The sequence below is a fragment of the Haliotis cracherodii genome, unplaced genomic scaffold, assembly GCF_022045235.1.
Source record: "Haliotis cracherodii isolate W230 unplaced genomic scaffold, xgHalCrac1.p SCAF_3, whole genome shotgun sequence".
Taxonomy (NCBI): domain Eukaryota; kingdom Metazoa; phylum Mollusca; class Gastropoda; order Lepetellida; family Haliotidae; genus Haliotis; species Haliotis cracherodii.
The window spans coordinates 26720428-26734083 of record NW_027266286.1 but is presented as its reverse complement, the minus strand read 5'-3'; the positions used below and the strand labels follow the sequence as shown (position 1 = coordinate 26734083).

The 13656-nt window shown below is 39.9% G+C and overlaps 1 protein-coding gene across 3 annotated transcripts in view; it reads left to right on the top strand.

Annotated features, from left to right (window-relative positions):
- The window catches only part of LOC139474632 (protein FAM228B-like), a 30347-nt gene extending 17004 nt beyond the window's left edge, over positions 1-13343 (top strand). For 2 of the 3 annotated variants that reach the window (XM_071257717.1, XM_071257716.1), the window contains 5 exons: positions 812-889; positions 2903-3100; positions 4018-4098; positions 7187-7419; positions 11593-13343. In XM_071257717.1, coding sequence (XP_071113818.1) covers positions 812-889; positions 2903-3100; positions 4018-4098; positions 7187-7419; positions 11593-11815 — 813 coding nt within the window. In that variant the 3' untranslated portion in view covers positions 11816-13343. The remainder of the gene's footprint in view (positions 1-811; positions 890-2902; positions 3101-4017; positions 4099-7186; positions 7420-11592) is intronic. The other variant, XM_071257718.1, reaches the window with a different exon arrangement.
- The last annotated feature ends 313 nt before the right edge of the window (positions 13344-13656 follow it).

The window sequence follows — 13656 nt, the reverse complement described above, 5'->3', positions numbered from 1 at the left end:
TCATGCAAACACTGAAGTTGACTGAAGTTTTAGCTTTGTTCAAACATATATAAATCAGAAGGAACGTGTTCAAAGTCATGAAGTAATCATGGTAATGCGAACATTAGAGACTTAAAATTGTCATGTGACCATGTAGTTATATAGTGAATTTTGTCATGAAACAACATATCACGTGACTAACCACGGGTCCGGGTAGTCCTGTGGGTACCAGGTTCCTATTCAGTACCCACCCGACCTGAGTTACCTGTCCCAGCCCTAGCAGAGAGGTATCATTTCGGAGTAAAACATGGGATTTAAATGCAGCGGTAGAAACTAATATTTTTAGTCCACTAGTCCTTAATATGATAAGATATAGCAAAACCCTTAAAAATGGCAAATTTCTACTAGTCCTTATGATACCTTAACTACTGAACAGTTTGGCAAGGACTACAGGACTAGTGCCAATTTGTAACGCTGACATGAGAATGTGATTGAAACAAAACACAAGGGTAAATATGTCAAAAACTCATTGTTAATCTTTCTTTAACATAAGTGTATGGATAGCATTAACATCCTACTTTCCGTACAGAGTTCACATTTTATTGTTCCCACTAGACTGACCAAACATATTTGGTCATGGAAAAATTATATAAATTATTTTTTTTGTTTTTTGTTTTTTCTCACCCCAATTATTATTATACTTCAGCTTTGGTCTGATAAGTGGATAAATATTGCCATTCTGATATTTGACGTTGACAGATATATATAACCCTATTGCAACAAAAACATCAACATGAAAAAGTGAAGTAATTTAAAAAAAAATTCATTTCAGGAGAAGTCCGACTCTGAATCAAAATCTGTGAAGAAATTGTATGGACCATTATTGGAAGCCGAGACTACCTTTGTCAAGGTAAGATGGTCAACAGAAGTGCTATTTAGTGCCAGCATCGACTGGATGATTCAGGCAGAATATAGTCTCCAGTTGGTTTCACTATAGATGTAAAGGAATGTATGAGTACTGTCTGTTGATTGGTTTGTTTGTTTTACGCAGCACTCAGCAATATTCCAGCTATATGACAGCGGTCTGTAAATATTTGAGTCTGGACCAGACAATCCAGTGTGATTGATATCATGAGCATCGTTCCATGCAATTGGGATCGATGACATGTATCAACCAAGCTAGCGAGTCTGACCACCCAATCCTGTTAGTCGACTCTTACAACAAGCATAGACGCCTTTTACGGCAAGCATGGGTTGCTGAAGACCTAATCTACCCTGGATCTTCATGGGTCTACTGTCTGTTGAATGGTAGATTGATAATAAGTGAGCGAGTATCTTTGAACAAGTATTTCAGTTATATTGAGGTGTGTCAGCTGGATTCGTGTCTTTACTGATTTGGTGAGATTCAGTGTCTGTAGCTTTTAACTATACCGCCTGCCTGTGGCTGTTAACATTTCTGTCGGTCTGCATGAAATTTTTCTCAACCTGCCCGACTGTCAAATAATATTAAGACTACATGTACTTACATATTCAGTTTTATCATAACTCCTAGTAGATTCTCAAGAAATTGTTTGCATTATTTCAAATGAATCAAGATGCATCTTGTCTCTTATTTATTTGCAATTTTTCAATGTTTGTAATGTCTGATGTAGGCAGGCAGGCAATTTTATAGGTCATCTGCCCGACTGTCTTTTTGAGTTTTAAAATTGTTTCAAACACTGGTGAGATTCATAATCAAAGGTTGAAAGGGTCATAAATATACTTTGACACTCATTGACTGTAAACTACATACTACAGACCAAAACATTCAAAAGTGGTTGAGTATTTTGAGAACAATAACCAGTTTAAGATAACACATTGCTGGATTTATCTGGATAAACTGTCATTATCATGTGCCTGGTTGTTGCACAGGAAGACGGAGTTATCACTGTGCATTCCAATGTTAATATCAAGGCCCAAGATCTTATTTTCACAAATACCACATTCCATCTACATATGAATGTACACATTGATACATGCTTAAGTGGGTGATTTGTAGATTAGAACATTAGAACATTTTTTTATGCCAATCACTGTTCTGTTCAGATGAAGTACATTTACATACTGAAAAAGTACTGCAAAGTGTACAGTTGTTAGAGGCGTGAAACTCTCGTGCTGTGTGAAACGTGTACGTTTTAAGCATGACAGGCCTTAACTTAAACAAACACTTGACTGCAAGAACCATACAGTTAAAAGGAAATTGGGTTATTTGCTTTACATGTGAATGGTGGAGTATTTGGAACTTGAGTATTTGCCTGTGCTCTAAGATAGAGAGCTTGTGCCAGTACCTTATCAGGACAAAATGTACTGTTGTGAGAATAAAGGGTTTTGTATACCCTTTGTTTGAGCGATAGGATGTTTATGACCTGATAAAGTATTGGCAGTCGTCCTTGAAAAATACACTTCAGCATATGTGTAAACAGGGATGGAACTTAACTTGGAGCACTTACAAGCTCAAATAGTGGTTACATATGGACACCATCTGAAAAAAACCTGAACTCTCCTAATCCTCAGGATACCTTTACTGGTGACCCATGAAGATCCGGGCTAGAATAGGTCTTCAGCAACCCATGCTTGCTGTAGGCGACTATGCTTGTTGTAAGAGGTGAACAACGGGATTGGGTGGTCACTGACTTGGTTGAAGCATGTCATTGTATCCTAATTGCGTGGATCGATGCTCATGATGTCAATCACTGGATTGTTTGGTCCAGACTCGATTATTTACAGACCGCTGTCATATAGCTGGAATATTGCTGAGTGCTGCGTTTAACAACAAACCAAACCAAAAAACCTTTTCTGGTAATATTCCAATGACTGACTAAGGCCCCACAGGCGAGTGCCAAGTTGCATGACCAAGTGTTAACCCTTTGTTTGGTTGCTCCAGGATGTTGACGAGTACCTTGAAGACAAGGATCTCCTGGATCTCAGGAAGAAGGAGCTCCTGCACAAGAAGTGGAATGACCAGGTCTATGAGCCCCTCCGGAAACAGATCATTGATGTCATGGATGGCTATGATTGGCCAGATCTTGACCGCAGGAAACGAGAGATGCACAAGCAGTACTTGGAGTTTCTGAATGATAAGGTAATATTTATATTTCATATGTTTGTTTTTTGTTAAAAATAAGGCCGTGTTCAGTGTTGGTAACGGGTTGAGATTAAAACACAGACAGAGATTTGGGGAGGCCCACTCTGATCTCATTGAGCGCATGTTGGTTTGGTTGGTTGGTTTGTTTATTTAACACCGCACTCAGCAATATTCCAGCTACATCACAGCGGTCTGTAAGTAATCGAGTCTGGACCAGACAATCCAGTGATTGACAACATGAGCATCAATCCATGCAATTGGGATCAATGACATGCATCAACCAAGTCACAGAGACTGACCACCCGATCCTGTTAGTCGCCTCTTACAACAAGCATAGTCACATTTTACGACAAGCATGGGTTGCTGAAGACATATTCCACCCTTCATGGGCCTATTTCATATCTATATTGGCATGCTTGTGCAATGAATATGCATGTGAACAACCTGTATGTCATGATATGGATATGGCATTGCATGCATGCATGTATATTTAAGGTAAACAATGCACAAAGGAAAATATGATTTCGTAGTGTAAAAGGGTTCAGTGGGACCAAACATAATTTAAGTGACTTTTAATTTTACGGTCACCCAATTATATATGACATTCTTTTGATAGTTCAGTATTAGGAGAAATACTGTTTGATCCAAGTTTAGAAATTGTGTATATTATGTATAAATGCAACTGAAATGATTAAGGGTGTGCAACATTTTGAAAACAAACTTTTAGAGGTCATTGATTAAGATAACATGAAAAGAATACTTTCTGTCGGTAGTTATTTTTTTAATTTTGTTTGAAATTATCATATTGTTGCTGGTTTAACAATTTTGAAATTTTCAGAGCACACAGCAAATTTTCCAAATGTTGTTTCAATGCTCTCTGCACTGCTTTGCATGTTCTGACGTCTGTGTGACAGGGTCATGTATTCCTGGACACCATGGATCCCGCGGAGTATTATGCACAGGCCCTCACTGGCCATAGACCTGCACCCATCAAGGTAATACTCAACACACTGCACCCACTTGTCACAGATAACCAATATACAGACCCTCACTGGCCACAGACCTGCACCCATCAAGGTAATACTCAACACACTGCACCCACTTGTCATAGATAACCAATATACAGACACCCTCACTGGCCACAGACCTGCTCCCATCAAGGTAATACTCAACACACTGCACCCACTTGTCACAGATAACCAATATACAGGCCCTCACTGGCCACAGACCTGCACCCATCAAGGTAATACTCACTCAACACACTACACCCATTTGTCACAGATAACCAATATACAGGCCCTCACAGACCACTGACCTGCACCCATCAAGGAAATACTCAACACATTACACCCACTTGTCACAGATAACCAATATACAGACACCCTCACTGGCCACAGACCTGCTCCCATCAAGGTAATACTCAACACAATTCTCCCACTTGTCACAGATAACCAATATACAGGCCCTCACAGGCCATTGACCTGCACCCATCAAGGTAATACTCAACACACTGCACCCACTTGTCACAGATAACCAATATACAGACACCCTCACAGGCCACTGACCTGCACCCATCAAGGTAATACTCAACACACTGCACCCACTTGTCACAGATAACCAATATACAGGCCCTCACTGGCCACAGACCTGCACCCATCAAGGTAATACTCACTCAAAACATTACACCCACTTGTCACAGATAACCAATATACAGGCCCTCACAGGCCACTGACCTGCACCCATCAAGGTAATACTCAACACACTGCACCCACTTGTCACAGATAACCAATATACAGGCCCTCACAGGCCACAGACCTGCACCCATCAAGGTAATACTCAACACACTGCACCCATTTGTCACAGATAACCAATATACAGACCCTCACTGGCCACAGACCTGCTCCCATCAAGGTAATACTCAACACACTGCACCCACTTGTCACAGATAACCAATATACAGTCACCCTCACAGGCCACTGACCTTCACCCATCAAGGTAATACTCAACACACTGCACCCACTTGTCACAGATAACCAATATACAGGCCCTCACTGGCCACAGACCTGCACCCATCAAGGTTAATACTCACTCAACACATTACACCCATTTGTCACAGATAACCAATATACAGGCGCTCACTGGCCACAGACCTGCACCCATCAAGGTAATACTCACTCAACACACTACACCCATTTGTCACAGATAACCAATATACAGGCCCTCACAGACCACTGACCTGCACCCATCAAGGAAATACTCAACACATTACACCCACTTGTCACAGATAACCAATATACAGACACCCTCACTGGCCACAGACCTGCTCCCATCAAGGTAATACTCAACACAATTCTCCCACTTGTCACAGATAACCAATATACAGGCCCTCACTGGCCACAGACCTGCACCCATCAAGGTTAATACTCACTCAACACATTACACCCATTTGTCACAGATAACCAATATACAGGCGCTCACTGGCCACAGACCTGCACCCATCAAGGTAATACTCACTCAACACACTACACCCACTTGTCACAGATAACCAATATACAGGCCCTCACAGACCACTGACCTGCACCCATCAAGGAAATACTCAACACATTACACCCACTTGTCACAGATAACCAATATACAGACACCCTCACTGGCCACAGACCTGCTCCCATCAAGGTAATACTCAACACAATTCTCCCACTTGTCACAGATAACCAATATACAGGCCCTCACAGGCCATTGACCTGCACCCATCAAGGTAATACTCAACACACTGCACCCACTTGTCACAGATAACCAATATACAGACACCCTCACAGGCCACTGACCTGCACCCACTTGTCACAGATAACCAATATACAGGCCCTCACTGGCCACAGACCTGCACCCATCAAGGTAATACTCACTCAAAACATTACACCCACTTGTCACAGATAACCAATATACAGGCCCTCACAGGCCACTGACCTGCACCCATCAAGGTAATACTCAACACACTGCACCCACTTGTCACAGATAACCAATATACAGGCCCTCACAGGCCACAGACCTGCACCCATCAAGGTAATACTCAACACACTGCACCCATTTGTCACAGATAACCAATATACAGACCCTCACTGGCCACAGACCTGCTCCCATCAAGGTAATACTCAACACACTGCACCCACTTGTCACAGATAACCAATATACAGTCACCCTCACAGGCCACTGACCTGCACCCATCAAGGTAATACTCAACACACTGCACCCACTTGTCACAGATAACCAATATACAGGCCCTCACTGGCCACAGACCTGCTCCCATCAAGGTAATACTCACTCAAAACATTACACCCACTTGTCACAGATAACCAATATACAGACACCCTCACAGGCCACTGACCTGCTCCCATCAAGGTAATACTCAACACACTACACCCACTTGTCATAGATAATGAAATGCGCTTGCATGTGTCCCATGAATTTAGCACTATTAAACTGTAGTCTGTAGCAGTGCAAATAACTCATTTATTTAGGTTTGAAGGGAGTAAGTATCAAACTTAGAAACGTAGAAAGTGTCATTAAGCACTTTGTTAATGCCTGACTGTTAAGTTTAGTTTCCATGTCTTTATTTTTATTATCATAGTATGAGTGAGTGAGTGAGTGAGTGAGTACGCCACCTTTAGCAATCAATATTCCAGCAATATGACGGCAAGGGACACTAGAAATGGGCTTCATAGATTTATCATTGTGTGAGAAAATATTAAAAACAGTATTTAGCCATAAGGCATTTAATAAAACACAAGCTTAAAATATTCTGCAAAAGTGAAAACTTTCAGATTATGAAAAAATATATTCTAAGAAAAATATTAAAATCTTTCTGAATTGTGCTTTTTCAATTATTAGAAAATGTTTAATTGCAGTAACATGAACCATTAAATCATTGAGAAAGACAGATGTTCAATGTTATCAAACATTTGTAAGGAAACAACAAATTCAAACTGGAAATTGTTATTTTGTGCATTACAGAAATTAAAGAAATGAACTCTTGTAGCAAACGATCGCTCAGTTTTAACATCATGTTGTTATCCCCATGTCCTGCAGGTTGAGACAGCAGCCCTCCGAGACCCGCTGTTGTCCCAGGGCCGAGAGCGGAACATGGAAGAACGGACCATTTTGAGATGCATGACCGGAACGCGATACACAGACCGTGATCTGGAACAGGTCAAGCTGCCCCCCCTCCCACTGGTCCCCCTTGGGCGCCATGGCACCGACAGTCTGCAGTGGCTGCAGATGCCATTAGTCAATATAGAGAGTTCTCCAAGACAGATAAGCAGGTAGACTAGATGCTTCTTAGTTCATAGAACCAGCATGTGAAGATCAGAACAGATTCCATGGAGAATTATTTACATGATCTGGGGCCACTTGCACAAAGCCATCTTAGCGCTAAGATTATCTTAAGCCTATGTTAAAGTATGGGAGTTACAATCATCTTAGCACTAAGATCACTTTGTGCAAGTGGGCCATGAACCCCATGGTTTGGTTTAATTTTATCAAGGGCAATTGAAAATATAAAAAGGCTGATTTTTTCCTTCTTACGAAAGCAAAATGGGTCAATTCATTGGGGATGAAAGTATATTTTGACATGAGATAAGGTCCTTTGGATGCGAGGTGGACTGCCTCTAGACACTGTATTTCACTGTCGTCTGAAAGGGGGAAGGTAGGAAAATATATTTAATCAGGTAGTAGATGTTAGTGAGTGAGTGAGTTAGATTTAACGCCGCTGTGCACAGTATTCCAGTATTCCAGTTCTATCACAGCTTAATGTGGGAGGAAAGCCCGAAGTCATGCAGGTCTTAGATGTTTACCACTTTGGTAAAACCCATGAGCACGGGTATGGTGCTGACAAACCTAGAAACATCAGGATGAACTAGGGTTCGTACCCACCCTATCACAGGTTGCTGGCATGGCAAAGGGAAGCTTCTCTGCCACAGCAAATAGCAGCGCCTTAGTCCACTGGGCCACCCATGCCCCCACTTTGGTTAAGACCATGGATCATGATTAGGGTCAGTCTTGGTGTAGGATGGATATGTTGCACAGCACGTTGACCACTTGGAACGATCCACACTCAACTACCATTGTGTGCTTCAGTCTCATATAACAAACATGAGGTGAGGTGAGGTGAAATTGAGTTTAACGTCGCGTCCAAGATTATTGCACCTATATAGCGACGTGCATGTACATGTGTGTGTTTGTGTGGCTGCTTGTACTAGTCCGGACTGATGCCGATTTATAGTGCTAGCACACTGAGATACCATGCCGCAGTTTAACATGAATACCCCACTCAGACACAGTAAACTGACTTCGAGCCGACCAGTCCTTGTTTTAGCCCCTTATACCAAGCGCCAGACAGGGTAACAACAAGTACCATCCTTTAACGTCTTTTGGCATGACACGTCCGGGGATCGAACCCCGGACCTTCCGCTCTCCGGGCGGACGCTCTACCACTAGATCACCGAGGCGGTCTTATAACAAACACTTTATTTGTTATTACTTTATTGGGGTTAACTGTAATAGATACAGTACTGTGTCCAGGGACAAAATCTCTGTCAAAGCAGATCATGTAATTAGTTCTGGCATAATGTTATCCATTGTTTGTGTAAATGTTTATTCCTACCGGTAATTTATTTTTAGTAAAGTTCCATAAAGATTATTTTTATAATTTGTAACTTATATTAATTTGTTTTCCCATTGTAATTAATGAACTTATCTATGTCTTTCATTACAGTCTCAGTGAGGATTTGTCTAGTAAATTATTGTGTATCTTACTTCAAATTCAATCATTCTTCAAAAGATTGAAATAATGAGTAGATTTAATTCCTCCTTACCAGTACACTTTTATATTTCCACGATCACAGACATAAGTTAAATGCTGGTTCTATACTCATAACAACTCCATATCTCCTCACACATACAGCAATGTGTGACTTATATCTGTGTTTGTCTATAGTTCACAATTTCTTTTTCAAATCAACTTATGTGCAGGCCATTTTCTGAAATGATATAACACATTAGACACTGTTAAAATTCATACACATTTTGAAGCATCTTTTTCTGAGAATATAACTTTAAGGATTCTATAGAATTCATTTTGGTAAATTGTGTTCCTATATTTAGAAGTTGTGAACTTTGTTATATACTGTCTTAACATGTTTTAGTTTCTAGTGGGTGGACATTTCAAAATGCCGTTTTATCATCGATTACCAGAAGGACAGTGTATCTACAGTGTATTAGTAAATTATAACTTAGTGTTAACACATGATATAAACATGTAATAACTTAGATTAATCCTTGGATATGTTTAGAATGTGTGTGTAATGTTGTACCCCTAATACATAGCTGTCAAACTGAACACTAAATATAGCACTAGTTACTGACTGGCACATACATGACGGTGAATCGTGTAGTATGACTGACTTATGGTCAATGGAGTTTTTGTCAGCACTATCACAGCAGTATGGACGTGGGTCAAGGAAACCAGTAGATGTTGAACCAGCCATAGACGTCTAACCGAGGCAAGCGAGTTAACTGACTATTAAAGTCAAGTTTCCACCCTTGCCGAGCTAGGCTGGTATTATGGAGTTACAGTTTGGCTGGACTAACGAGTCTATGCATAGTCCAATCACAATCTCGCCACGAAATCAAAATCCGGTTCGTACACTGGCGTGCAGATTTCGGTCGATTGCAGGATTTGCAAAGCATGTGCACCGCCAACTCGTTGTCAACAGATATTTTCCAAACCTTTTCATGTTTTTAATCAAGGTGGTCGCGTGATTTGATGCACTTTGTAAGTGAGACCCGTTTGATCACAATATAGATCTTGATTATCGATCAGATCGTCTTGACTGGGCCCCGCCATTTTTTTTAAACAAGTGCAAGTGATAGGATCTGATTGGTCCACAGGAGAGGCTCAGAAGGGACATAACTCGTAATAACCACTGGTGGCGCTACGATCGAGCCAAGGAATTCCAGCCTAGTTCGGCAAGGGTGAAAACTGGACTTTCAAAGTCAGTTAACTCTCGTGCCTCGGGAAGATGGCCATAGATGGCTCCACTGATTTACTTTCATCACCAACTTGACTTATAGCTCGCTCAAGTGAAACCTTCGACTAAGATTATTATTATTATTTCAAATACTGATACAATTTCTACCCTGTTGGATTAGGGTCCATAAGATGTCAGTTTTGCCTGATAATTGAGTGAGTTTACGCCGCTTTTAGCAATTTCACGGTGGGGGACACCAGAAATGGGCTTCACACATTGTACCCATATCGGGAATCGAACCCGGGTCTTCTGTGTGAGGAGCGAACGCTTTAACCACTAGGCTACCCAACCCTCCTTGCCTGATAAGTAACATGCTTGGACGTTTTGAAGAGATAATGTTGTGTCACTCGTATGAAGCTTGATTTACAGCGATTTATTTCATTTTTACCTTTGTTCTTTACGTTGGCTACCAGTTTGCTCCTTTGGAAAAAAATCAAACTTTGCTGATCATGTGAACAAACCTTTGGTTGTTTGGGGTCCGTTTCAGAGTAAGTCGGGTCTCGAGTAATGTTAGCCCTGGCACCTATTGTGAGACATGTGACTGACCTTTCTGCTGTACTGAAAATCTTGTCAGTACAGATCCTCAGTGTCCAAATATAGATGTAGAAACTGATTGGTACATGAAGCTAACATGTTGTATATTTCTGACCACTGAAACCTTTTATTCCCACAGCTATTCATGTAATTTGTGTTCTTACAAATGCTTCCATTAGATGGTAAATCAAACTCTGGAACTTCATATCAAAATGTTAAGTCATGCTAAGATCCGTATGCTTCTCTGACAACCGTAAACTTTAATTGCATAAACATGATCTAAATGGTGCCTGTGATAAAGTCAATGCAGAATACAGGTGATTTTATAGTCCACTTCACATACCTGATATAATGGACAGACCCAGTTACCTCCCTTTAACTGGACCTACTCACATTATTGATTAAGTTTTCTGGTTTGTTACGATTTTTTTGGGGAGAAAAAAACAATCATGGGATAGAAACTTGATTTGAGATTTTCAATGCGAATTAGGCTCAAAAAAGATTGTGAGTGTTTCCTGTTTCAGCCCGTCCCAAAATAGGGTAGGTAGGTTGTTTTTAAGGCAGTGTTTTCTCACGTTTTTTCTTTGAAAAAAATGTTAGAAAATAGCCAGCTTTCAAATGACAGTTAAATGCTGCTACGCTGAAGATAATGATTGGTTTATCTATAGTCAAACAACTACTTTACACTAGTGGCATAAAATATAGAAAAACTCGAAAAAAGTAAGGAAAGTGTTTTATTGGATGGGTCCTCCAGATTAGAGTTTGGCAGGGAACAGGAAACATACACACTTTTTTGCTTTGGCCTTGTAAGACCCCAGTAATAACTGAAGACTTCCGTAAGTTACATGTGATTCTATTTTTCCCCCTCAACAGGCGCCGAATGCACGGCCACGGAACAACCAGCTTGTTAAATTTCGAGGAGTGGGCCAAACAATCGTTTGACCCCCAAGTTGTCGACCAAGAGATGCAGTGTCAGAAGAAACGCATGTTCAAGGTGACCCCACCCTACAATACAGTCCCCGTGGAGGTGCCACGCCCACCCATGATCATGAGACAGGACAGAGGGGAACATCAAGTCGTCACCAAATGTATCTGATCTGACCGATACTTGCCCATGTCGGAATCTCTGTGACTATCAGTGTTGGAGTGTGAAACTTTACCAAATTTGCACAGTAGCAATAAACATTGCATTTGAAAATTAAAATCAACCTAATTTTTCTATCAGCAGTGCAAATAATTAGTTGTAGGGTGAAAAATAGTCAAGTCTCACAGTCCCTGAACCATATTACTTTCCCTTCCGCCCAGCCCTTAATGCAAAAGCCCTAAATGAGGCAAGTCTAGATATTCCTCAGGTATCTCTCACATTACTGGGTCTCCTGTTCAATTTAAATGGAGTTATTTGTTTCTATCAATAATATGTAGATTCAGAGACTAAGCGTTAGTCTATGTGAAAAACCACCAGTCGGTTAATGCTAAACATTTTCATTGCATTTATTGATCCTTGTAAAAAGGTAGCTGGAAAGAACAAGACTATCAATGGGACTTATTTGTGTGAACTTTCAAGGTTGAATTATACACCGATTAAGATTCTTCCCTTTGTAAACAAGAATAATTGAATAATAAGAATAATCTTCTTTTGATAAACTAAAGATTTTGATATTGGGGTCAATGAATTTAATATTTTTAAGACTTGTGTTTTAACAGTGTTGGATATGTTTTAAGTGCCTATGGTGTGCTCTAAACAGTGTTCTGAACCATTGGTGATTTGTTTAACTCATAATGAACTGATTTTGTTTAATATTGTGTTATATTCAAACCTTGAATGCATATGTGATGGTTGAAAGTTATTTGAATCATTGTTTATTTTTTATTCAATTTCTTTTTACCTATGTCTTGCAAATTGAGTGATGTCTTTTACCAATCACAGATCTTTTGGGTCTCCAAAACATGGTTGTTAGGTAAACTTATTTGAAATATTTCTGTATGATTTTTAACCAAGCATAAATATTATTTTTAAATAATTAAAAGGTAATTTATATCGATTTTTCTTCACAGATTCAGATCAACACAAGAAGTAACACTTCCATATTTGCACCCATTTTATTGAACAAATATGTAAAATCAATTATATAACATTATTCTGAGGAACATTTTATTGTATTTGATATACTGCTGACCTTACAGTACATTCTTGTATAGTGCCTAAGTACTTCTTCCTGTGGCTGCCTCTGTAGGCACAAACTGCTGTTTATATATTGCTCCAAAGACTGCTATTTGTACATATACAAGTTATTTATGTAGATGCATGTTTATATACTATACAGTATTGTCTTTCATCCAGCGTGATTGCCTTAGCTAACAAGCAGTATTATCTAACACTGAAGGCAACATGACTTGGACAAGTCTAACTGAAAGTTACATTTGTTTAAAGGACCAGGTTGATTTTGATGTTTTTATCAACAATAAATGATGGTTTGTTATTGTTACCATGGAAACGATTGGAAAGTGAAGTGTATTGCAAACGTTTCAACTTGTCAAGTCTTGTTGCCCAGTATTTTTTTTTTCTAGGCAATTGTTCCTTGTTGGAAACTTTTTAGTGTACATTAATAAACATTCTTTTTACATGACAACATTTATGTGATCTTTCTTCATGATGTGTTTCAATCTCGTTAAAATCAGATCTAACTTTCTCACTGCTGCTAAACAAAGATCAGAAGACATCCCATTACAGGTCACATCAGACCGACCTTTCGCGAACTCAGACCGACCTTTCGTGAAATCTGACCGACCAATGGAATTACTGGCAAGAAGTCGACATGAGCCAATCAGAAGGCAGCTTTCTCGTGATTTACGGCACTAATTTCAAATCGGCGACTAAGCTTAGAAACATATTTTGACAAATTATCACTTAAAAATTTGAAACAAAAGAACATTCTC